The sequence below is a fragment of the Cyrtonyx montezumae genome, unplaced genomic scaffold (genome assembly GCF_038088225.1).
Source record: "Cyrtonyx montezumae isolate F1298 unplaced genomic scaffold, pur_monq_1.0 scaffold_0, whole genome shotgun sequence".
Lineage (NCBI taxonomy): Eukaryota > Metazoa > Chordata > Aves > Galliformes > Odontophoridae > Cyrtonyx > Cyrtonyx montezumae.
The window spans coordinates 9,646,209-9,669,020 of NW_027071824.1; the positions used below are offsets into that span (position 1 = coordinate 9,646,209).

General features: G+C 38.9%; 1 protein-coding gene across 3 annotated transcripts in view; it reads left to right on the forward strand.

Annotated features, from left to right (window-relative positions):
• UBR2 (ubiquitin protein ligase E3 component n-recognin 2) overlaps positions 1 to 15,518 on the forward strand; it is a 47,086-nt gene extending 31,568 nt beyond the window's left edge. For all 3 annotated transcript variants that reach the window (XM_065751492.1, XM_065751429.1, XM_065751572.1), the window contains 20 exons: positions 189 to 269; positions 1,001 to 1,182; positions 2,015 to 2,214; positions 3,067 to 3,160; positions 3,389 to 3,550; positions 4,268 to 4,365; positions 4,591 to 4,663; positions 5,428 to 5,576; positions 5,674 to 5,729; positions 6,150 to 6,246; positions 6,737 to 6,804; positions 7,188 to 7,323; positions 7,899 to 7,989; positions 8,241 to 8,371; positions 10,001 to 10,109; positions 10,363 to 10,419; positions 11,870 to 11,947; positions 12,251 to 12,421; positions 13,047 to 13,148; positions 14,126 to 15,518. In XM_065751492.1, coding sequence (XP_065607564.1) covers positions 189 to 269; positions 1,001 to 1,182; positions 2,015 to 2,214; positions 3,067 to 3,160; positions 3,389 to 3,550; positions 4,268 to 4,365; positions 4,591 to 4,663; positions 5,428 to 5,576; positions 5,674 to 5,729; positions 6,150 to 6,246; positions 6,737 to 6,804; positions 7,188 to 7,323; positions 7,899 to 7,989; positions 8,241 to 8,371; positions 10,001 to 10,109; positions 10,363 to 10,419; positions 11,870 to 11,947; positions 12,251 to 12,421; positions 13,047 to 13,148; positions 14,126 to 14,267 — 2,277 coding nt within the window. In that variant the 3' untranslated portion in view covers positions 14,268 to 15,518. The remainder of the gene's footprint in view (positions 1 to 188; positions 270 to 1,000; positions 1,183 to 2,014; positions 2,215 to 3,066; positions 3,161 to 3,388; positions 3,551 to 4,267; positions 4,366 to 4,590; positions 4,664 to 5,427; positions 5,577 to 5,673; positions 5,730 to 6,149; positions 6,247 to 6,736; positions 6,805 to 7,187; positions 7,324 to 7,898; positions 7,990 to 8,240; positions 8,372 to 10,000; positions 10,110 to 10,362; positions 10,420 to 11,869; positions 11,948 to 12,250; positions 12,422 to 13,046; positions 13,149 to 14,125) is intronic.
• The last annotated feature ends 7,294 nt before the right edge of the window (positions 15,519 to 22,812 follow it).

The following is a 22,812-nucleotide window of genomic DNA, read 5'->3' on the forward strand; positions in this document are numbered from 1 at the left end:
ATTGTTGGAGTTTTTCTAATGAATGATTGCAATGATTTTATTTTCCATGTTTATTTATTCTACCTACCTTTTATTTTTCTTTTTTTCTGAAATGAGACACCACTTTATCTGGCCAGCATTGTAGCATGCGCAGTTATGTTCATGTCACAGACTAACTTTTGTTTCATTGTTGCTTTATTTTCATACAGACTTTTAATGCTATTAAGAAACTAAGAGAAAGTTCTTCTACGAGTCCTGTGGCTGAGACTGAAGGAACTGTTATGGAGGAGGTAAAACAAAGCTGTGGCAGATAGCTGATCTGAAACAGGTTCACACTGTGACTAGCAACACACTGTGTTTCCTACTGCAGTTCTGAATCAAAGATGGAAAATGTCAGTGTTCTGATTCACAGCTTGTAGATCAAACAAACCTGTTCATTTGCAAGACCTATTAGGAGAGTCTCAGGTCTATTTTTTAACCTTGCTTTACATACTGTAGCCTCCAAATCTTAGGCAAGTTGACCACTACTTTTTATAGTACTGATCACAGCAGTGAGATTTTCATTGACAGTTGTTGTAATTACACAGATACAACTTCTTTTACTATGCAGATCATTCCAGATAAGCTCTGCTGTTTAATTTAGCTGGACATGGTAACCAAGAAACATGGAACTTAGAGCACTGTGGTGCAATTGAGAAAGCAGCGAGTGCAGAGGGAGAACAGCACAGGATGTCTGTCACTTCCCTTTTTATCTTATGAGTGTTCAAAGGGAAGAGAAATACAACATGTGATGAGGGGCTGAGGGGGAGAAGTACTCTTCTGGATCTGCAGTTCTGTCTGGCATTGAGTGGGAGGGCCCAAAAATCTTTTGGTAGACTGTTTTGTCTTTTTACGAGACTCTATAATTTCTTAGGATTTAATATAAGTTACGTATAGCTGCAGCTAACGTAAGTTGTCCATTTTAACATTGTTTTTAAAAGGCTAACTGATTAGCAATACTAATTGAATGATAAAATTTCAGAGTTCACGTGATAAAGACAAAGCTGAGAGGAAGAGAAAAGCTGAGATTGCCCGACTGCGCAGAGAGAAGATAATGGCCCAGATGTCTGAGATGCAGCGGCACTTCATTAACGAGAACAAAGAACTCTTTCAACAAACTTTGGAGGAGCTGGATACTTCAACTTCTGGAGTGCATGATAATAGGTAATGAAATCTCGGTTGAATTCTTTGTTTTTTTAACTTTTATATCATCTTGTCCTATTACTGCTTTAAAAATTTTTTTTTTAAGTTTTTTAAAAGTATTCAGAAGGGGTTTTTTTTGTTTTTTAATACTGAGAAAAGAGCAGTAAATTGAGCCCTTTCCTCCCACTTACTGGCAAGGTGGCTACAAATTTATTCTTCCCTTCAATCCCATCCTCACACTGCTTAAAATCAACATGCAAATAATTTTGTTTTGTATTAAGTCATCCAGTGGCTTGTTGATAATGCTGAAAAGATGGACACGGTGCATACTGGAAATGCAGTAAATACAGTGTAGCTGAGTATATGCATGTGAGGATCTGGAAGAAAATTTACTTGTAGCTGGAAATACAAATTGAAGCGTGCTAATGATTCTGTGGGGGAAGTGGAGTATTTTCCAGGTAATTAAGATAGATATTGAAGGGTCACAAATACAGTTTCTGTGTTGAATTGGGTTAACTTACTAATCAGAAGGGTATGCTTTTTTTTTTTTCTGGAAAAGTATGTTTTTGCATAACTTCTTCTGGAGACATTAGAATTGTTACATATGTGCCAAAACTATGTTTTCTCAGAGAGCATTTATGATAAAGCTATAATGCATATTAATTGCATTTGAAGCATGATTGAGCTGTATGTATGTGTGTGTGTGTGTATGTGTGTGTGTGTGTGTATATATATAATAATATATATAAAATATATAATATATATATATTAATATATATGTATATAAATATATATATATATATATTTTTTTTTCCAAATAACGTGCTCACTTAATATTCTTTGAATGTTCTAGCCCTGTAATTTCAGATGCAAAACTCACAGCCCTGGGACCAGAGCAAACTAGGGTAGCTGAACACAGACAGGTTGTCATGTGTATATTGTGTCAGGAGGAACAAGAAGTTAAAGTGGACAGTAGAGCTATGGTGTTGGCGGCATTCATTCAGAGATCAACTGTGTTGTCTAAAAATAGAAGCAGAATTATTCCAGACCCTGGTAAGTAGTATTCGTAATCCTTAATGTTAATGAATGTCAGAGTGACTGTAATGAACACATTTCCTTTGAACACAGCAGTGCTGCCACCTTAACTATGTAATTGTGAATGACTTCATTGTAAACAGTGGCAAAACCCCTGAATTTTAAGTGAAGTTGTAATGTGTCTGAAGTAATAACATAAAAGAACTGTGAAATATTATTTAATCGAATTTTGTCAGCTATTTCTGATGAATTATTTTTAAATATTAAAAACAATAAACCAAGCTCAGAAATGTTTGTTTTTAAACTAACTCGTAATGTTATAGGGAAAGAAGTGCTGGTGTATCTTTGTGCTTTTACAGCAGTGTGCCTTCATCTCAGATAAATCATGTGAAATGCTTCATAGTGGTGTTCATTTAAAAGAAAAAAGTAACAAAAAAAAAGCCTTTGTGAAACAGCTTTTTTTTTTATTAATGTCGTTATTACAGAGATGCCTCTGGTTTCTATATATGGAAACACAAAAAACATTTCCATACTGAATCGTGTTGCACTCTGACTCTGAAGATTAATGTTCTTAGTCTCATTACTTAATAGAGCTAAACCACCAAAACTGCAGATAAATCTTGGACTTCTGTCTGGGGCCAGAAACTCTGAGATCCAGGTTTGAAGTCTAAGCACAGTACATACACTCCAAACAAAATTCAAAATGAGCTGAACAGTTTCAGTTGTGGATTAGTAGTGTGCTTTATGCTTCATCAGATCTTTTGTAATAAAGTTTAGTTATAATGCAAATGCAGTTAAATCTTTTATGTGCAGTTAACTCTTCAGATAAAATGTTAACTTCAGTATTCTTTTGTTTCGTTTTGATCGCAGAAAAGCACGACCCATTGTTCATGCATCCAGATCTGTCATGTGGAACACACACGGGTAGCTGTGGCCATATTATGCATGCTCATTGTTGGCAAAGGTAAAAAGCTACATTTCAGTTTAGTCCAAATAACACAGCACAATTTTTAATTGCAAAACTAATACCCTGTAGTAAATTTAAAAAGGAATGCCATAAAGCAGTGAAAGCAATTTACTGCTTTAAAAATATGTTATTATAAATAAATATTCATAAGTTTAATACTTCATCAGTATTCACGTGTTTCTGTATTAAGGACATTTTTTAGTAGCATCTTGCTGTTTTTTATAGGTATTTTGATGCTGTCCAAGCGAAAGAGCAACGAAGACAACAAAGATTACGAGTACACACAAGTTATGATGTGGAAAATGGTGAATTCCTTTGCCCACTTTGTGAATGTTTAAGCAACACTGTAATTCCTCTGCTTCCTCCACCAAGAGTTTTGTTTAACAGGTTTGTTTGCTTGTTTATATACACCTTTGCTAAGTGTGAAAAACAAAACCAAACAAAACCTCTGAAAAACACAGACCTCAAAACCACTAATCATTGCTGCAGGCAATCCTTAACTAAATTCAGTGTTTTGAATTCAAAAGTAGTTCTTGTTTGTTCCAGATCTTTTATTTTTATTTTTTAGTTAATGAGCTGTGCTTTTTATGTTGTGGTATCAGCTTGTATGAATGAGAAATGAATACTGTTAACTTTAAGAAATATAGCTCTACTCAAACTGTTACAGGAGCCAGATACCATGAGTTGCAGGTTCAGTCTCTCACTGATCTCACTGGTTCCAGAGCAATTTCTGGGATCTATTTAAAAAAAAAAAAAAAAAAAAGTAAAAGCTCCCAAAACCTCCACCTGAACCAAAGGCCATTAATGATCTCAGAAACAACAAACTCTATATGGGTTACTTCTTTTGCCTTTGGAAACGCTTACTCTTTCCTCCTTTGATAATCTCCAATTGCTTGCTTGTTTCTGTTGGTTTTTGGACCTTTCTCAGTTTTTGTATGGTGTGAAAGGCCCATGAAGTGTAGGACTTGCAGGGAAAAAATGAAGATTAAAAATAATGTGGACAGGCCTCTTGAGAAAACACATCATTAGATGCCTATGAAATATTAATTTTGTATATAATTTGTCTTCAACTAATGTCATCTTTTTGTGTTTATTTTTGGACAGGTTAGACTTTTCAGGCCAACCAAACCTCGCTCAGTGGATCAAAACAATATCGCAGCAAATAAAAGCCCTGTATTTACTTCGAGATGAAGACCATCCAAGTAAGTCTGAAGAACTGTGCATGTTTATATGTGAAAATGTTACAGTGCACATGTGGAAGACCTAACGTTGTGGTTCTACTGTAGTGGAGATCAGACATGGTGTAAAAGAGGCAAGAATAGCTTAGCATTTCAGTTTCTGGTGATGTGCCCCTGCACCTTTTTATAATGTAGAAACATATGTAATGTATATAGGTGAATAGTAAGTTTTATTACTTCTTGTTTTAGGTAATTCTGGTAATGCAGAAAAAATGGATCAGCTACAACTACCTGAAGGATTCAGACCAGACTACAAACCAAAGTATGTATTTACATCTTAATGAATCTTTAAAATCTTCTCATGCAATGATAATATGTAAATAGGATGTGATTTCTGTGCTATTTCAATAATTGAAGTGGAAAATATGAATTTTGCTTTATTTGAAAAGTTGACCTTATTATTATGATTATATTGGAGTCCAAGCAGCGAGTAGTAAAACTGTGTGATAGAATTTCAGAGGAAGATGTGATTTATGAGCATGCAAAGAGAGCCTGCATTTGTACACATTTCAGTGTGCAGATTGTGGTTTTTTTTCCCTCTATTACTTTTACATGGATTAAGGAGTCATCATTATAGCACAGCACAACAAGTAAGGCATGAGGAAAGCCTGGGAAGTTTGAGAGTAATTTCAGCTATTGCAGTATGTTTGTATTTGACTCTCACTTCTTCATCTGGGGAGAAGCTAATTTATGTGCTATAGACATGTGTCTGCAGACTACACACAAAAATGCAAGGCATCCATCCTAGCTGCAGATGGATTTTGTCATCACTAACCCACAATTCTTTTAATTTATTCTTAAGTTTGAAGACTGTGTATTTTTAAGGCCACAAAACAAGTCTGGTTCAAATGAAAAATTAATGGGGAATGTAGCTAGCACAGGAAAGAGGTTAAAGAATCCAAAGATCCAGAGAGAGTTACTGGAGTTCTCACTTAAATGTTATAAACCTGTAGGATGTATGCTCAACATTAAAAGTATTATGTTCTCAGTAGGGAAAATAATTAATTAGTAATACTCTTTTGTCAGGAATCCGTATTCTGAGAGCATTAAGGAGATGCTGACAACGTTTGGTACAGCAACATATAAAGTAGGCTTGAAGGTTCATCCAAATGAGGAGGATCCACGTGTACCTATAATGTGCTGGGGAAGCTGTGCTTACACAATACAGACCATAGGTACTAATACATTCCTTTTACTCCTTTATGCATGGGTTTCAGATTTTAGTTAAATTTGCAACATTAACATATTTTTATGCTTGTTTGTCTTTCCCAGAACGAATTCTAGCTGATGAAGATAAGCCATTATTTGGCCATTTACCTTGTCGACAGGTAGGGATTAAGTATCAGTCTCTGTCAAAAAGAGAACTGTACTTCTTTAATTCAGAATGTCTAAATTTTAAGCTACAGTTCTTTGATAAATTTCATTTTTAGGATGTTAATGTCTCAGTACCTAATATTAAAAAGATCTTTTGAAAATTTATTTTTAAATATATTGACAAAAATATGTTTTATTCATTAATGCACATTTCAGGAAGGCCAAGGTTTCTCATGGTAGCAATCAAAATAAGAATACTGAGGGAAGTTTCAGAATTGTATGAGCATCAATATCTGTTCAGTACTTAGACACTCAGACTGCTCCCTCAACCTTCAGCTGAGGAGCCCAAAAAGGCTGCTGTAAATCAGAAGGCATTTTTCATATTGAAGAACTTAGTTAACTGTGACAATGTCTCTTTTTCTTTGTGCTTAAAGGATGACTGCCTTACATCGTTAACAAGATTTGCAGCAGCTCACTGGACTGTCTCATCTCTTTCAGCTGTGCAGGGTCACTTTTGTACTCTCTTAGCATGTAAGTTTGCCATGTCATTCTTCTCCCTCTCCCCTCGGGCAAACATAGAGAAAGATGCTTATGCACCAAGGCACAGTATTTTCACCTGTGTACTAACATATTTCATTGTACTGTGGAAAAAATATCATACCTCTTAGTTTTCAGTTCCAACATAAATCTCAAGCAAATCATGTGAAGTTTTTCCCAGCATTTTGGTTGCTGCTTCTGGAAGAGTGCGAGAGTGAGGGAGAAAGGAGCGTGGTCTTTCACAAAAGAAAAGTTAATATATTGGAATTAGGAAAAAAATAGGAATTTAAGTTTAATAATTGTGTTTATTGCAGTATTGGAAAGAAATGCAGTATTACTGAGGTCAAAAATTTCTTATTTGTATGTGTAGTTATTTAAGCTTATTAACCAAGAAGATTGATCTCATTTTGCAACTGAAATCAGCTAAAATGTTTTTATTTTTAAATATTCAATTGGTGATGTGTTTTTTCTTTAAAATACTTAGCACTGGTGCCTAATGAAAAAAATGGAAATCTCCCATGCATACTTGATATCGACATGTTTCATTTATTGGTGAGTATTCCTTAATATATATTAATGTTGTGATCTAGCAGGCACCATGTAAAAACTTCTTTGGTATCTTTGTTTAACTCCACGTGAGGAATCTTTCAAAAAGTTCATCATTTTCAGTATGTTCAGCATTATAGCATTTATTTATTTATTACTGATTAAGACAACTCAAGACTTTTTTTCTTTTTTGCAATTCTCTAAATGCAGGAGGATTAAGTGAAGAGAAATGTGAACTCTCCGGATGTTTTTAGGAAGAAAAAAAAATCTAGTTGCCATTTGGTTAAGTGATGTCTGGTTAATTAGCTTCAGAATTAGTCTGGTTGCAGCGTAAATAGAGAAAACTTGAAGATTTAAAAAGAAAATAATATACTTGCTTTCTTTTCCAGGTCAGCTTGGTGCTCTCTTTCCCTGCCATACATTGTCAGGATTTTTCAGGGATTAGTCTTGGCACTGGAGATCTACACCTGTTTCATCTTGTCACAATGGCACACATAATACAAATTTTACTTACCTCATCGACAGGTAATGCCACTTTCTTTCAGTTTTTACTGAAATGATTACTCCAGTCTGCACTTAGAAAGCACTTCAGTTGTTATTGGTAAACAGTTTGCTGTGGCAAAATTGCTGATGCTTTCTTTCCGTCCATTGAAAATACTGATAACTCATGAAAATTCACTCTTATGCCTTGTTTACTTACATGGGAAACTTTTTTTGTGGCATAGCTAGTTGTGAATCCTGCTCTCCAGCTAACGTAGTCATGCCTAGAAGCCCTCATTGCAGAAACTTGGCTTAAATTTTGTGTGATGAGTAAGTTGTAGTTAGGGGAAAGGCATAGTATACTAAAAGCAAAAAGCTCCAAGGGATTACCATTAAAAAAAAAAAAAAGCAAACAAAAACAGTCAAGCAAGTAAACCAACACCTCACTGGAGTTAACAGCAGCTACAGCTTAAGATATGCTGCAGAAAATGTGACTGTTGTCTTGTGTTGTGGTGAAGGGTTGTCCATTATAATGTTTCACTTTATTTTAACCCACTCAAGATTTGCATTCTTGCTATACAGGTTATAGAAGTAACTTCTTTTATCTCTTTGTTCCTCAGAAGAGAATGGCATGGATCAAGAGAACACTAGCAGTGAAGAAGAAGTAGCTGTGCTTACACTGTATAAATTTCTTTGCCAGTGTACAGGAAGGTATGGCAGCCTTTCAGTGTCTGAGTGAGCTGGTTAGAATCTGAAATATCTATGCAAAGTTTCCCTTAATTAAGTGTCCAAGTTAGTTACATTTTTTTGAATCTTTTGTAGTGTTGCTCTTAGTGTTTAAAGAAACACTCTTAAGTAATGTTTGTTTCAACTGAAGTCAGTAAATAGTAGGCAATATGACTGTAGAAATGCTTCGCAGTTTGAAAGCTGTATTTAGCAAATTTTTTTGTTGTTCTCTTAAGTGCCTTGAAAGAAATTTCCTCAGGATGGCATCTGTGGAGGAATCTAAAAGCTGGAATCATGCCTTTTCTGAGATGTTCTGCTTTGTTCTTTCATTACCTAAATGGAGTCCCAGCACCCTCAGAACTTCAAGGTACCGTCTGCCTAATGCTTTGAATTAAGTCAGCTTTCCAAAAGGCACAAGTATGTATTGGTAAAGCAAAGGACGTGTAAGCTCTTTTCTGAAAAAACCCAATGGGAGGAATTGCAGGCTTGATACCAGGGCAAAATTATATTTCTGTAACAGAAAGAAAAAACAAAAGCACTCCAACATTTCAGATTCATTTAACATGGAGACCAGTTCTGTTTTGGATTATTTAAAACAGTGCTCTTCTGTTAAAATAAGTGAAGCTTTTACTAGTTAAAATTTCATAATGATTACTATTGCCCAATAAGACTTGCTTTAGTTTGCACTGATATCATTAGAATCAACATTCTGTGTTAATAATTAAAACCTCCAAACAAACCAATGGTGTATGTCAAGAATGATGATAAAACTGAAGGTTTTAATTATAGTCATCTTAAGTAGGTTCATGCTTCTTTGGGATTGTCATATTTAAAACAAAATGTGGTTACTTGGTGCAGAGCTGGTGTTAGAGCAGTCATTGTCCTGGTGGTTTTCAGGATTTGTTGTGTGTTGTGCCTTGATTCCTTGATACGTAGCTTCTTGACAAGTTGTATTAAAATGAGCATGTCAATTGTCAAATGAAAGTTTACAAGCATTTGGGATTAAAAAGGAAAGCCTTATTCCCAAATTTCAATTTTCTGCAACAAGTTGTCTCGGATTCATAGCGTGGACCAGTAATGAGCAGTAGTGCTTCAGTCTGTAGCAAAGATATTATTGAGATACAAAATACAGTCCTACTTCTAGAGCTCTGTTTTATAGAATGGGCTTTAAGAAAGAGGAAGGCTGCTCCCTTTTGTAAACGTCTTCAGGTCCCCAGGTGCTTTGGTTGCCCTGCATTTCACTCCCTCAGGGATGTCCTGCTGGTGGCTTTACTTTCCCTTCCCATTCCTTCCTGGCCTTAGCCCTGCTGATCCTGCAGCTGGCCTGTATTGCTGTTCTTCAGCATCTTGCTGGCAGTGCTTGCCCATGAGAAGGAAGCGAGAGAACAGCATACATCTTCACTTTCTTCACTGCTTTGGAAGTAAATAGAACAGTACTGGCACTGCTTATTCTGCAAGTTGCTGGAACAGACAGAGGTCTAGGGAGTCAAACCTGTAGTGTGGTGTGCTGTGGTTGTTTCCTACGTATTATTGCTTGCAGAGTTTGGCATTGCAGATGTTTGAAATGACTGGATTTTTGAGATTGTCATAGTCACTGATCATGTGTGACTCGTTTGTGTCATGATCTAGAAAGAACATGAAGTAACCATTTAACTGACAACGTTAAAACAAAGACATGCTAAGTTGTAGAGACCATTAAGCTCTCTGTTGTGGTTCTTAAGTGAGCTGGCTTGAAGCCTCCTTGGAGAGGAAATCTGAGGAAATTTGCTTGTCATTACTGGCAGATTTCCAACATTGCTGTCTGCTGCAGTTACCAGTATTCTTTCAGACTTCATACCACATTTTGAGTGTGGAGGAATACGGACTTTTTTAGGTTTCTTTCTTTCTTTCATTTTTTTTAAGACAGTCTGAAACGAGACAGCTATATTTCATTTACCGTAGATGTAATTTTAAGGAGACTATTATGAGAGCTATACTTTTTTTTTTCTTTTTACAGTGAATGGAACAAACCAGTTTGAACATTTATGTAGCTATCTTTCCTTGCCAAACAACCTCACTTGCCTTTTTCAAGAAAATAGTGAGATTCTGAACACCTTGGTAGAAAGGTAAGCTTGGTTTTTATTAGTACAGAACTGTTCTGTTAATACATTACTGTGTGTGTATAGAAATCTGTAAGTATTCTCCAAGGGGTCTGTATATGGGAATGGAAGTTAATCAGAGTTTTAAAAGCATTTATGAAATAAATGTTTTTGAAAAACCATTTTGGTTGATGAATGTACTGTGGAATGTATATCAATTTATAGATATTTAGAATATATTACCTATGGAAGTCAGTCTTTTTTTTTTTCTTTCTTGCAGTTGGTGTAGTAACAATGAAGTAAAAAGATATCTAGAAGGAAAGAGACACGCTGTCAGGTAATCATGGAGAAATTTTAAGCATACAGGACAAAGTTTGATGCTTCAGTCTTCCCAGAGTGTTTTTTGTTTCTTTTTTTTCCTAAAAGGTGTTTCTAAGAACATAAAGGCAGTCCTGTATTACTTAATGGCAAGGAGCTTAGGGGTTAAGCAAAGAAATTTTAGAATTTTGGAAGTGAAATTGGAAGTTTACAGTTGTGTTCAGGCTGACCTGCAGTAGACAGAGCCCATGGCTTTTCTTCTTGCATTTTCTGTAGTTTTGTACTTTTGCAATTTAAAAAAAGTATGTTGCAAATACATGTGTGTAACTTTTATTGAAGAAAATATGAAGTGTTGAAGATCTTTAATTATATCCTCAAGTAATCCGCAGTTTTCAGTTAAATTAATAAAAAGTCGCATAGTAAAAAAAAAAACACAAAAAACTTATCACACAAATTTCTATTTGCTAAGAAATTATACTCTGAAATCAGAAAGCATTAAATATAACAGGCTTAGATTGGAGTGTTTACTTTGTGAAGTATGAGTAAAAATCCAGACTATTAATAATCAGTATTAGATTCCCAGTGCTATCGATAAAGACATATCCCTGTATTTCATTCTCCTTTGTTCAATCCAAAAAATCACTTTCAGTATTGTATGTGCAGTAAAACTAAGTGACAAAAGAGTTACATCTCTTCATTTGTTAAATACCAAGCCACTAACAGACTCCTATACAGTAAGAATACTTCTGTTTACTCCTGTTGCATATTATTATTGAGGTTGGGTTTTTTTTTTTACTCTTTTGATGATTCTTAACTGCTCTTCCTCTGTGTCCATCTTGTTTAGTGATTTTGTTTTTCCTCTCAGGATATTCTGAAACATTGCTCATCTCATTGCTGTATTTACATTTCAGGCCCTCATTTGTATTATTTGTAGAAGCAAAGATTATTAAAATGCATCTACAAAAAAAGCAAAACAAACAAAAAAAACTTGGCAATAAAAATTTATTTCTGAGGATATAAGTATTAGGTACTAAATAGGTGTTTTTCGTTGCATGGACATGTAATGATCTTCGGAATGCAAGTTATCTGAGCTAGCAGGTACAAACTGTTTCCTGTGTTAGCAGGGAAATGCAGAGCAAACTGATAAGGGATCGAGGCATATTTCTTACATCTGTAGTGACCTTATGCTTTTAGTGATGCTTCATGATATCTATGATGTGGTTTTCTGACTTGCTGCAAGTGTCACCAGAATACATCTAAGAAAGCTGGAGGTGGTCTAAGTGATGTTGTGGGTTTCTTTTTTTATGAGCTGCCATTTAGTGCTTGAATGGCCGAGAGGAGGGAAACTTTAAAACTTTAATTAGTAGCAGATGCTGTTTAGATTATTTGGGAAAATGTGAGTTAGCTTGTGAAATCACTGTGTATTGCTTGTTAAACCTCCAGTGGTTAATTTGATTGTTTCATTCCAGCTATGCAAGAGAATCCAATAAGTTAATAGACCTTCCAGATGACTACAGCTGCCTCATTAACCAAGCTTCTAATTTCTCGTAAGTTGTATGTGGTTATGGTGAGAACCCCCCAAGTTTTCTGCTGCTTTTGATGAACTGGAAAACCTCTAACCTAAAAGTCTCACATAAACTGTTCGTGGAATCATGAAGTTAATAGGAGTTGCTCATTGTCATGTTTTCCAGCAAGAGCACTGCTTTTCAGTGAAGTAGAAATTGCAAGCATCTGTGTAAATGTTAACTGCGTAAACTTTAAAGAAAAAAAACCCCTAAAGTCTTTTTAATATTTTATGACATAGGGAGCATAAATACAACATAATTTTATTGCTTTTTGCTTAACAACAGGTGTCCGAAATCAGGTGGTGACAAAAGCAGAGCTCCAACATTGTGCCTTGTGTGTGGGACCATGCTCTGCTCTCAGAGTTATTGCTGTCAGACTGAGTTAGAAGGAGAAGATGTTGGAGCCTGCACTGCACATACATACAGCTGTGGTTCTGGAGTGGGCATATTCCTAAGGTAAGGAACTGAGTGCTGCTCTTGCTAGGTTAGGTAGTGCGTGTGGATGTGAAATGAATGGTTCTATAAGTGTGCTTGTAGGGTGAATAGGCTACAGTGTATTTGCCTTCCTTATGCTTTGGAATTTTACCTTGAAGTAGATTTCTCTATTCCCACTCAAGTATTACAAAACAAGGTGAATTCCTTGACTGTTTCTTTGTTGTTGTTGAAAGCATTAACATTTGTTTTAGTTGGCATCCTGTGGAGTTAATTTACAATTCTCTGGGCAGTTGGATAATAATGTTGCAGCCATTGTCTCAGAGGTTGTTCAATGCATACAAGGAGAGACTAGTTCATATCTATTTTCACTTTGGCAAAGATTAGTGAGATGTGAAATTGTTTTATTTTCTTGTGGTCACGTGGAGTACTTCACAGATTGTGAATGACACAATATGATTTACTAAGGAGTTACAGCAGGAAAAGAATAAGATTGAAGTTCTTTCTAGGAAAAAAAGTGCCTTTAAAAATCTGCACGTGGAGGTTATGCAGAATGAAAGTAGTTGAGAACTGGAAAAATGGCTTCTGTGGAAGTATGAGGAATTATATGTCTAAAAATCAACAGCTAAAATCTTCTGTTTCTCTCTAGAGTACGAGAATGTCAGGTGCTCTTTTTAGCTGGAAAAACAAAGGGCTGCTTTTATCCTCCTCCTTACCTTGATGACTATGGAGAGACAGACCAGGGACTTCGGTAGGTATTTCTGTAAATAACTTTTCAAGACAGGAGTTCTAACGTTATGAACAGCTGTCTCGAGGCGCTGAGAATCATTTAAGCTTCTACATCTTTGCAGTTGCTTAGAAAATAGGGCTGCTCTGAAAGTAGTGCCTCCTATTTTGTTATGTTAGCTGGAAGATTACTTCCAGAGTCAGGCCAGAGAAAGATGACCGCCGTTCTCTTGGAGCACAATAGCACCTGGCCTCATGGCAGTATGAAGAATGTGGAATGCCTTGCCAGTCCTGTCTGGACTGTTCTGTTGCACCCACTGGGTGTGGTGCCTTCTGTCTCCCATCTGCTTGGTCTGTTTGGACTGCATGGGCAACATTTTCCTAACAATGATACCATTGTAACAACTGTAAAACTGTGGATCTCCTCCACTGGTGCAGATTTTTACAAGTGTGACATGTTGTTCATCACTCAGTGGTGGTGGTGAATATGTTGAAAAATAGTGTTTTCTAGCTGAGAATTTGCTCTGACAAATAGTGTTGTTGTGCTCTTTGTATATGTTGTAATTTCCATGGAAACAAGTAGGAGGCATTACTTTTGGAGCAGGCGACGTGTATAGAATTATTTGCATCATCTGTGTTCTTGTAACCCTAGGTGAGGTTGTTACGAGTTCATTTGATGTGCTGATTTTTGTCTTCTGTCTCTGCTCCCTGTGTGGGTAGCTGAGGGGGAATTGGTGCTCCTCCTGAAATGTGTCAGAACCACAGAACGTGATGTGGGTCAGCGGGGAAGGACCGCTGCAGGATCTGTGCTCAGAGCACTGATGGCCCAAATCTGCAGGGAACCCTTGAGCATTCAGGCTGTGGGAGCACAGCAGGCAGCGCTCTGCTCTGCTGACTGAAGTGAACTTGGTTTGTTCTGAGGAGGGAATCACATTTGAGGGCTTTGCATCGCACTCGGAGTCTGTGCTTGGTTGCTTATCTGACAGGCATTCTCTTTTTCAGGCGTGGGAATCCCTTACATCTGTGCAAAGAACGATTTAAAAAGATTCAAAAACTCTGGCAGCAGCACAGTATCACAGAGGAAATTGGACACGCACAAGAAGCAAATCAGACACTAGTTGGCATCGATTGGCAGCATTTATAATGGTTATCTGCTGAAGACTGGAACTTTATTAAGACTTTTGTAATTCAATAAGCTTTTTCAAAGGAGGGATTAGGAAAAAAAAAAAGGGTCTGAGAAAATGAAATAAACCCAGTCCTTTTATTTAATCCTTGTTTTACATTGTATTTCATAAAGAAACCAGTTACCAATAACCGAGTACACTTTGTATGTAAGCAGGTTTTCTTAGTTTCTTAATTTGCACTGTGCTTCCTTCACAGAAACGTCTTGGGTTTAAACCTGGGCCAACGAACTTGAGTTTCTGATTGAAAAGAATGACTCTTTTTGGAAGTCTGACTATGATATTTCTTACAAACTACCAGAGGAAAAAGACTGCTGACATGGAAACTAGATAGAGCACAAGTCCAGATTGTGTCTTGCCCCTTGCTAGTAATCTGAGCCGTTTTATTTATTACTCTGCATTTTAATACTTAAGCTGTGTGTACATGCAACAGAATGAAGTAAGGAAGCAAATGATGTAGCACATGGATGTTTGTCTGCATCGGTGGATGATTCACTCTTACACTTGGTGTATCAGAAATGATTTTGTCATTCGTACTCCTGCAGCTTTCTTGCTTCCAGTTCTTTTTAACTAAAAAAAAGAAAAAAGGAAAAAAAAAAAACCCAAACCGTAACACTAGCTTTATGAGTAAAATAATTTAATTTAAAGCTTTTTCCAGAGCATTGCACTCCTTAGAATGATGTAGTTTGTAATTTGAATTTAGCTGGGAAACCCTTTCACGTCCATTATGTGATTGGTTATTGGTATTCAAGGGTTGACATTTGTGCTTTAGAAGATATTTTAAGATGACGACAATGTGTAAAGATGTCATGAAAGCTGATTTTGTTCATTTGCAGAAGCACAGAGGATATTTTCTTCACTTCTGTTAAGAATCAACTTTTCAGGTGCAGATCCTGCTTAGTTCTGTTGCAGATGAACTGGTTGGTTTCTTCTGACTTGGAAGGGCCACGATCACACTGCCCACGTTTTTGCCTCTGTTCATTTTTTTCTGTTGTACCATCAATATATTTACTTTTTGGCTTGATTTAAAGCTCTGTAAAGATGTTTGCATATAGTATATTTTATAAATATATTCTATAACTGCGCAGATTTGCACTTGATACAAGGGTGCCTGAAGGCAGTGAGTTTTCTAGTTGTATGTAATTAGACCGCCAAGGTGTCTCTAAAGAGTGACATTATACTTTATTGATTTAAAATAAAATCCATTACCCTTATCTCTCCTATCTTTTGACAAATTAGTAATAACTTTCATAGTTCTGTTCCTTAATAACCCGTGTTTCTTTTAGGGAAATCTTGCTTTCTTTCTGTCTCTATCTTCAGCCCAGACAAGCGATCCCCTTGCTGTCTGCTGTGTCTCAGTTACACTTGGTCTGACTGTGGATTGTTTCTATTTTTACAGATCTAATGCTTCAGATAAATTTTGTATGCTCATGGTGTATAGGGCAGTTTTCACATTCAGTTCCAGCACTGAGTGAAGATTCCAAATAAATAAACTTGGCCAATGTTAATTCCCTTTTCTCAATAACAACACAGACTGCTCTCATCTCTGCTGCCTGATCTGTTCCTGGCACTTCTTGTGCAGAAGTTGCACGTAGAAAAGGGCATTAGTGCTTCATCTCTGCTTTCTCCTGCTTAAGCTGGTTAATAGATCAACAGTTTCCCGAGCATGGTGCTTACAGTCACATCTTTTTGGTGACATCACTGCTCCTCTGCAGAATCTTGCTGCTTGAGCTCTGTGCAGCATCTAAAGATTCCTTTTCCCTATAAAGCATGCTAAAAAGATAACTGGTGGCAGTGATGGATTTCTCTGTGCAAAGCAAAATATTGATAGCAAGAAGGGTTTGTTCTTTGGAATCATCGAGGACTGAGATTGGCTAGGTTGCTACATTTTTTACTGTACTCCAGTTATTTTTTAAGGAAGTTTAGTTGTTCTTCATATGGGACTTCTGCTCTCTTATTTGTTTGCGTGTATTAGTTAATTGTACAAATATTTTTGTATAGTGTCGTTTCAGTATCAGGGGAATAATCTCTGTAATAAGTTATACCTAACTTAGATATCTGCAGATTACACAAACCACCTGGAACGTACTGTGTGCTTCAGGGGGAAGAGAAAACCAACCAACCCCAGATAAATCCCAACAAGAAAAAAATCCACAAAATCCTCCAACCAGAAACCATTGCACCGGGAAACAAAAGGAAGCCGAAAGCATCCAATGTTTTTGGCATGGACATCACATAAATGATGTTGAAATTGCTGTTAGAATTTTGCTGAGCTCATTCCTTCAAGCGTGTCACCTTGTTAATCAGGAGCTAACAAATATCTGGATGTGCAACATCTGCAGTTCCTCGGCTGAAAACGTAAGGTGATTATATTATTAGTGTCATATGCTTTGGTCAGCTAAACCTTTCTTGACCTCTACCAAAAAGTCTTAATAATCTTTTTAAAGGATTGTAAGTTATATTTTATACAGGGGGTCAGAGTTTGGGTTCACGTCAGTGATGGTTTTTTACTCTGTTCGTACTCCACGATGAGTGCTCTCCCACTCTGCTGTCGGAGGTTTGCTCTTTGTGGGTGGAAGGACCTGGCAGGGCCCCACCTGCTGCCTGTGGCTGAGCCAAGAGCCAGTGCTCCCTGCAGCTCCCACTGCTTCCTTGGTGATGCTGAGGGAGGTGGCTGGCTGAGACTCCGTGCTGCTTATGGATGCTCAGCCTATTTCCAGCTTCAGCTCTCCCCCGTTCCCTATGGCTTCCATCTACGTTCATCAAACCAGTCTTCATTCCGGTCACAAGTCAGATTTAGGCCTTGTTTTCCACTCTAGCATTAGAAATGAGCCATACTGAAGGATTCCAAGTTGCTATGAAGGTATTCAGCTCTGAGCTTGTGCTGCCGGTGCGAAGCTCTTAGGCTGCAGCCTGGCACCTCACGTTTTATTGTATGCTGTCTTTCTCGGTGGTTGTTGAAAAGCTGGATGCTCTATCTACTGTGAAAGTATCTTCAGCACAAAATCTCTTTTTCTTTTTGGTGGCTTAAAATACCAAAGGGGAGACTCATCTCAAAGCAGATGACATTGTTCTGGAGTTTCTTAGCCTAGAATGACACAGCACACGAAAACCTTGTCTTCCTTCCTCTTGTGACCAAAGTGCAGGTGAGTCTCTGGTAGAGCTGTGCCACGGCCTTTTTGGAGCTCAGGCTTCCTGGTTTGGATCAAAGCAAGGCATCGGTATCTGCTGTTTCACTGCAGTTAGTCACCTCCCTGCTTATCAATACAGGCTGTTCTCCTAACTCTTGCCTGCCTATTTCTCCTGCCCTTCCATGCAAGGATCTCTCTATTCATACTTAACTCACAGCGATTTTAGCATTTATTCTACAAATGTCTGTTCCAGGTATTAAAACTGCTGCGCATATTTGTACTCTGTTTCTCTGTTCTTTTGCTACCCTCCCCTGGCCCACAAATATTAGATGCCCAAATCTTTGCATCTCAAGGGAGAGGTTTGTCAAATCTCTACCCTTGGAGGAGAAAAAGAGGGAGAGTTTTCCACAGTGCGCCAGGTGTAGGAGCTGAGAAATGGCAAATTCTGATCTTCGTCTCCATGACAGCAGTGATTAAATGTTATTTTCATCAGCTGTGAACGTACATTCCCATGGTTTCTTGCCAGATAGCCTGAGCCTGGGGGTGGCAAGTTTTCCAGTCTGTCTTTTGCATACGATCCCTGTATGAAAATCGGTTGTGTGGTGAGCAGCAGGCAGGGTGGGATGGCCAAGCTCATGCTGGTGGTGGCAGTAAAGCATCCCACAGAGGGCTGCACAAATGACTTTTACAAAATAAGTTGTTTTTTTTCTTTCTTTTTTTCTTTTTGGAATAATATATGGAGTATATTTCTGTACTTGCAGTACTCTGAACGTGAGGGATGATGAAGCACATTAATAAATCAGAGAAAAGGGTATTTAAAAATAATGAAGGTGAGGAGATATGTGGCAGTATGTTAGCAGATGTTATGCACACCAGTGCCCTCAAGGCAGAGAGAGGCTTGCATGGGGCCTTTGCTATGAGCTGGAACAGGGATGGCTCAAACCAAGGAATCTGGAAGGTGATTTCTCCATAGGGAGGTAAATGCCGTAGCAACACGTGTGCTGCCGGCAGCAAGGAGCAGCACGCCACCTCAGCCTGGAGGGAGAGGGGGTCACTGCTCTTTGCATGTGGGAGATATTTCTCACAGCAAACACCTCCATGTGGTTAGCACTTACAACTGCTTGGGTGGAGGTAGGATAGCGGTTATGCAAGTGCTGGGAGGTTCCCATCCACCTGAGATGGCAAAACCGAGGACGTGGTTGCTCCATAGCAGCAGATGTGCTCATGGTTCCCGGCGTGTAGCAGCAGTAGAAGAAGGGAGGGTTGTTTCCTGCCCACACCCCCAGCACACACCTGTAGGCCCTCTCAGGGGACACAGCCATGAAGTGCTTGAGCAGTGGGGCTACAGATGGCAGGAAGGAGGGGACACAGCTGGCCAGGGCCGTGCTGCAGTAGGGAATGGCTTTTTCACTTGGCACCTAGGCAGCAAAACTCTTCCTGAAATGGATTGAATCCATTTTTAACGTTACCTAATCACAAGAATAATCTGAAGTGCTTAAATACATTTCATTTTAGGTACTTGTTCATTTTAGATTCTGAGGTTAAAACAAAAAATGCTGTCGCAATTTATTTAAAATATGCCTCCAGCGGTGTTCCAGGATTTATTTTATTTCTGCTAATCAGTTATACAATTAATGGCAGGTTAATACGTGTGAATTTTGTTCGTGCTTTGCACCTGTGGTTTTTTATCATCTTCAGTTCAGCTATTTGTGCCCGACAGAGCATGGGCGTCCATGGGAAAACTCACGCTCATTTGCAGAAGCATTTGCCTGAGGCAGAGCTGTGCTCTTCTCTTAGGAAACCGCTTGACCTGGGGAGGCTGAAAGCAGTTCACAGCAAGGGAGCTCTGCGTTTGGGGCTGCTGGCCAGGGACAGGTTGGCACGCGAATGAGCTGCCCTGGCTGCACACAGCAGCATTATGCCCGTGAGGGAGTTTGTGAACCCTCCAGCTCGGCTGCACTGGTAGGGAGGGCCGTTCTCAGGCCTTGGATGCTCTGTGATGGCACGTTTCAAAGTGGTTTCAGAAAGATTTGAGATTTTTCATCAAAAGAAAAGCTTTGTTTCCATCCTAACAAGGTAGCCTGGCCTAGCGTGCTGTTGGGAAGCAGCACTTCCTGGTGCTGTGGGCCGCTCCCTGGTCTTTGGACCACAATGCTGCTCCCTGGGAGCGTGATGTCAGAGGCTGAGGCCTGAGCGACAAGGAGTTGTGAGTGTAACCAGATGCTGGCCTGCACACCTGCTGCTTGATCACTGATTTGCTGAGTTTTCCTGAGACTTCTGATCCTCAAGCTTGCCTTTGCTGTGGAAAAAAATGGCTCTGAGAACAAAGAGCGCGCTAGGGTTTGGGAATGAACCTTGTAATGAGCTTAGTGGGCGACTCATGGCAGGGAACGTGCTGTTGGTGAGTGGGGCTCGTTCTGCATCGCGTGGTGCCAGTGGCTCCATAGGGACCAAGCCCTGTGCTCTGGCACCACATGCAGCCCAGGGCTGCAGAATGGCTGGGGAAGAGCTGCCATGTTTCAGTCACCCAGCAGCACAGATCTGATACCACTGCACGAAGGAGTTTAACCTGTGCAACACTTCAGATTCCATAGAGATAGCTGCATTCCCGTTCCCATAAATAAATGCATTTGCCTAAGTCTTCATCTCCCACAGGGGGCTGTTACCACATGACACCATTCTATTTTTCTGCCCTTATCTCTTAATTAACTAATCTCTAATAATGCTCTTTGCTTTTTTTTTTCTTAAATAAGCATTCGTGATCCGTCCCTGTTTTACAGCGATCATAGGATGAATAGTACTTCTTTATTTTTAACCTGAACATACATATCTTGGTGTAGAGAAATACTTTTGCTGGACTCTCCTTTTCTTTACATCATCCTTCCCTGCCTCGGGATACCCAGAGCCTGGTGTGGCAGCCCCGTGCTCCTCGCTAAGCCATGTGCATGCCTTTGGCTGGTATTAACAAAATGTCCAAGCCCATGTGATGCATGGAGGCTAATCTCATCAGTTGTATTAAGGCTACTTAGGAATTAATAGTTTTAAGGAAGCTGTTTATATTTTCTCCTTTAAAGCGTTTAATGAATGTTCTGTGTCAGTTCAAACAAATGCTCTTCCTGTGCAAGCATGTATTTTAAATAAAGGCTATTTCTCAACAATTAGCATTTTCAAGGCCTTGGGCTGGCTCTCACATCTGGGTGCTGAGATTTGAGCCAGTAATTCATACGGAGGCCCCTAAAAGGAAATGTCCCATTTTGTACATATTGAGCACACATCCTTCTGAAGTTTATTTGAGAACTGGGGCACTGCCCAGGAAGTTCTCGTGTTGCCTCAGGCACAACTGGCTACATCAGCTTCAGGCACAAAGCTAAAGCTGTAGCAGTGCTTACTTCAGAACGTCTGCTGTGAGTTAGGATTCAGGAGAAAAAAGGGCTTATAAACCCAAATGAGATGACTGAAAGATCCTAAAGATGCTGAGCACTTCTATAAATCAAGGCCTGTTAAGACAATACAATTCTAGCACACTGAAAAACGTGATGCTAAACAGGTTGGGTAAATTCTGCTCCTAGTAAAAGGGAAGCAAGTTAGCAATCTGTACATCCTGAGCTTGGCTTGGCACACGACACGAGGAAGTTTTGCTTACTCTGAGCCATTTTATAATGGTGAAAATTTCCCTATAAGAACACATGAAATGGGTTAGAAAATGACTGCAGAAGCAAAGAGTCAGCAGTAATGCAAATTAAACAAATCTGTATTAAATTGTATGTATTTTTAAACATTTTCTTTAAGGACATTTTTTTACTTGCAATAGATAAACTTTAATACCTAAACTTACATTTACATGCAGCAGAGATATTTTCATCTAGAACAGCATTGGCCATGTCACAAGAAAATATATTAAATATCGAATCAATGATATCTTACATGTCATATTTTACAAAATAACCATATGACAATTCTGTGATAATCATGAGATGTTACAAAGATCTTCATTAAACAGGAGGCTTTATTTTAGACAGCATGAGCATACATACTATTGGTTCTTACTTGCACGAAACCCCAGTTCCAGTTTTATTCCTCACAAACCTGCCTCACATGGTCTCTCTACCCAACTTATGCAGTGACAGCACTGCTCTTGGAACTGGCTTCTCCAAGGCGGTGTTGAAGTAATAATTTGACAATTTGTCTCCCTAGCAATAAACTGAATAGAATAGAGACCTCAAACAACTGGAGAGTCTTGAATAAAGTAGCGTCCTAAACCAAATTTCTAAGACAGCAATAGGTCAAGATCTCTGAAAAACCTGATGTCTGGCTAAATAACCTGTGTAGATCACAGCACACTGAAGCTTCACAAGGAAAAACTGTAATCCTTGTAATGCAGCCCCTACTCATCGTGTGTTTCCTCCAACAATCTCTTCTCAGATAAACGGGGCTACGTCTCACACCATTTGAAACCCTGTTCTCTCACGGGCCAGCTGAGACGAGCAGCTGGTTGTATGGATTTCTCACTGAGCACCTGCTCTGTTCTACCCAAGTCTGCTGTGCACCCTCAGCAAAGCAATCAACGATAGGCTGTGGTGAATAGCAAGTTGGCTTTTAGCTTGGTCCCCTCTTTCTGATTGCTCTCACTCGTACTTTAGAGTTGACTTCACTTTTTTTTTCTTTTTTATTGTAACTAAAGGTAGAAGCTGTCATCAGCTTTCAAAAAATGAACGGGTGCCATATATACCTGTCGAAGTCAAGCCTTGTGTGCAGGTGGCCTGGAACAACTTGGCCACTGGGATGTAGACCCTGGCTTGATGCATGGACACATTCCTACCTGTCCTGCCGTGGACTGGCCTGCCCATCTAGGAGGAGTTGCTTATTGCTCTGAACGAAAGCCAGAGGAGCTGTGGTTCTGCAGTGCTGCTGGAGTGAGCACACAAGCAACTGAGAATGAAAACCAAGGAGCTGTGCAATGATTAGGCAGCCACAAACATGGCTCATTTGAAGACTGGCCAGCAGACAGGTGGACAGGACCTGCTGGGAAAACTCCCCCACGTGCACCACAGAAGAATAGATAGTTTGCACAACTGATCAAAACATGCGTGTGGAATCTGTCTCTTAGTTGAGGGATGGAGATGTTGGGGTGATGTGTGGAGCAGGTATGTTAGGATTTGCTCTCTCTGATTTCTTTCCCTTTAGCTGAACTTATCTGACAGCTGTAGGAAGATTCAAAATAGTGCTCTGTTCCTTCACCTGAGGATGCACACCACAGCAAGCTTCCTATGTTTTATTGCAACTTCATGCATTAAAAGTGGGTCCTCCAGCTATGACCGATATTTGGAGACAGGCAGCACATGTAAAATGTACCTTCCCTTTGACTTGTAACATACGA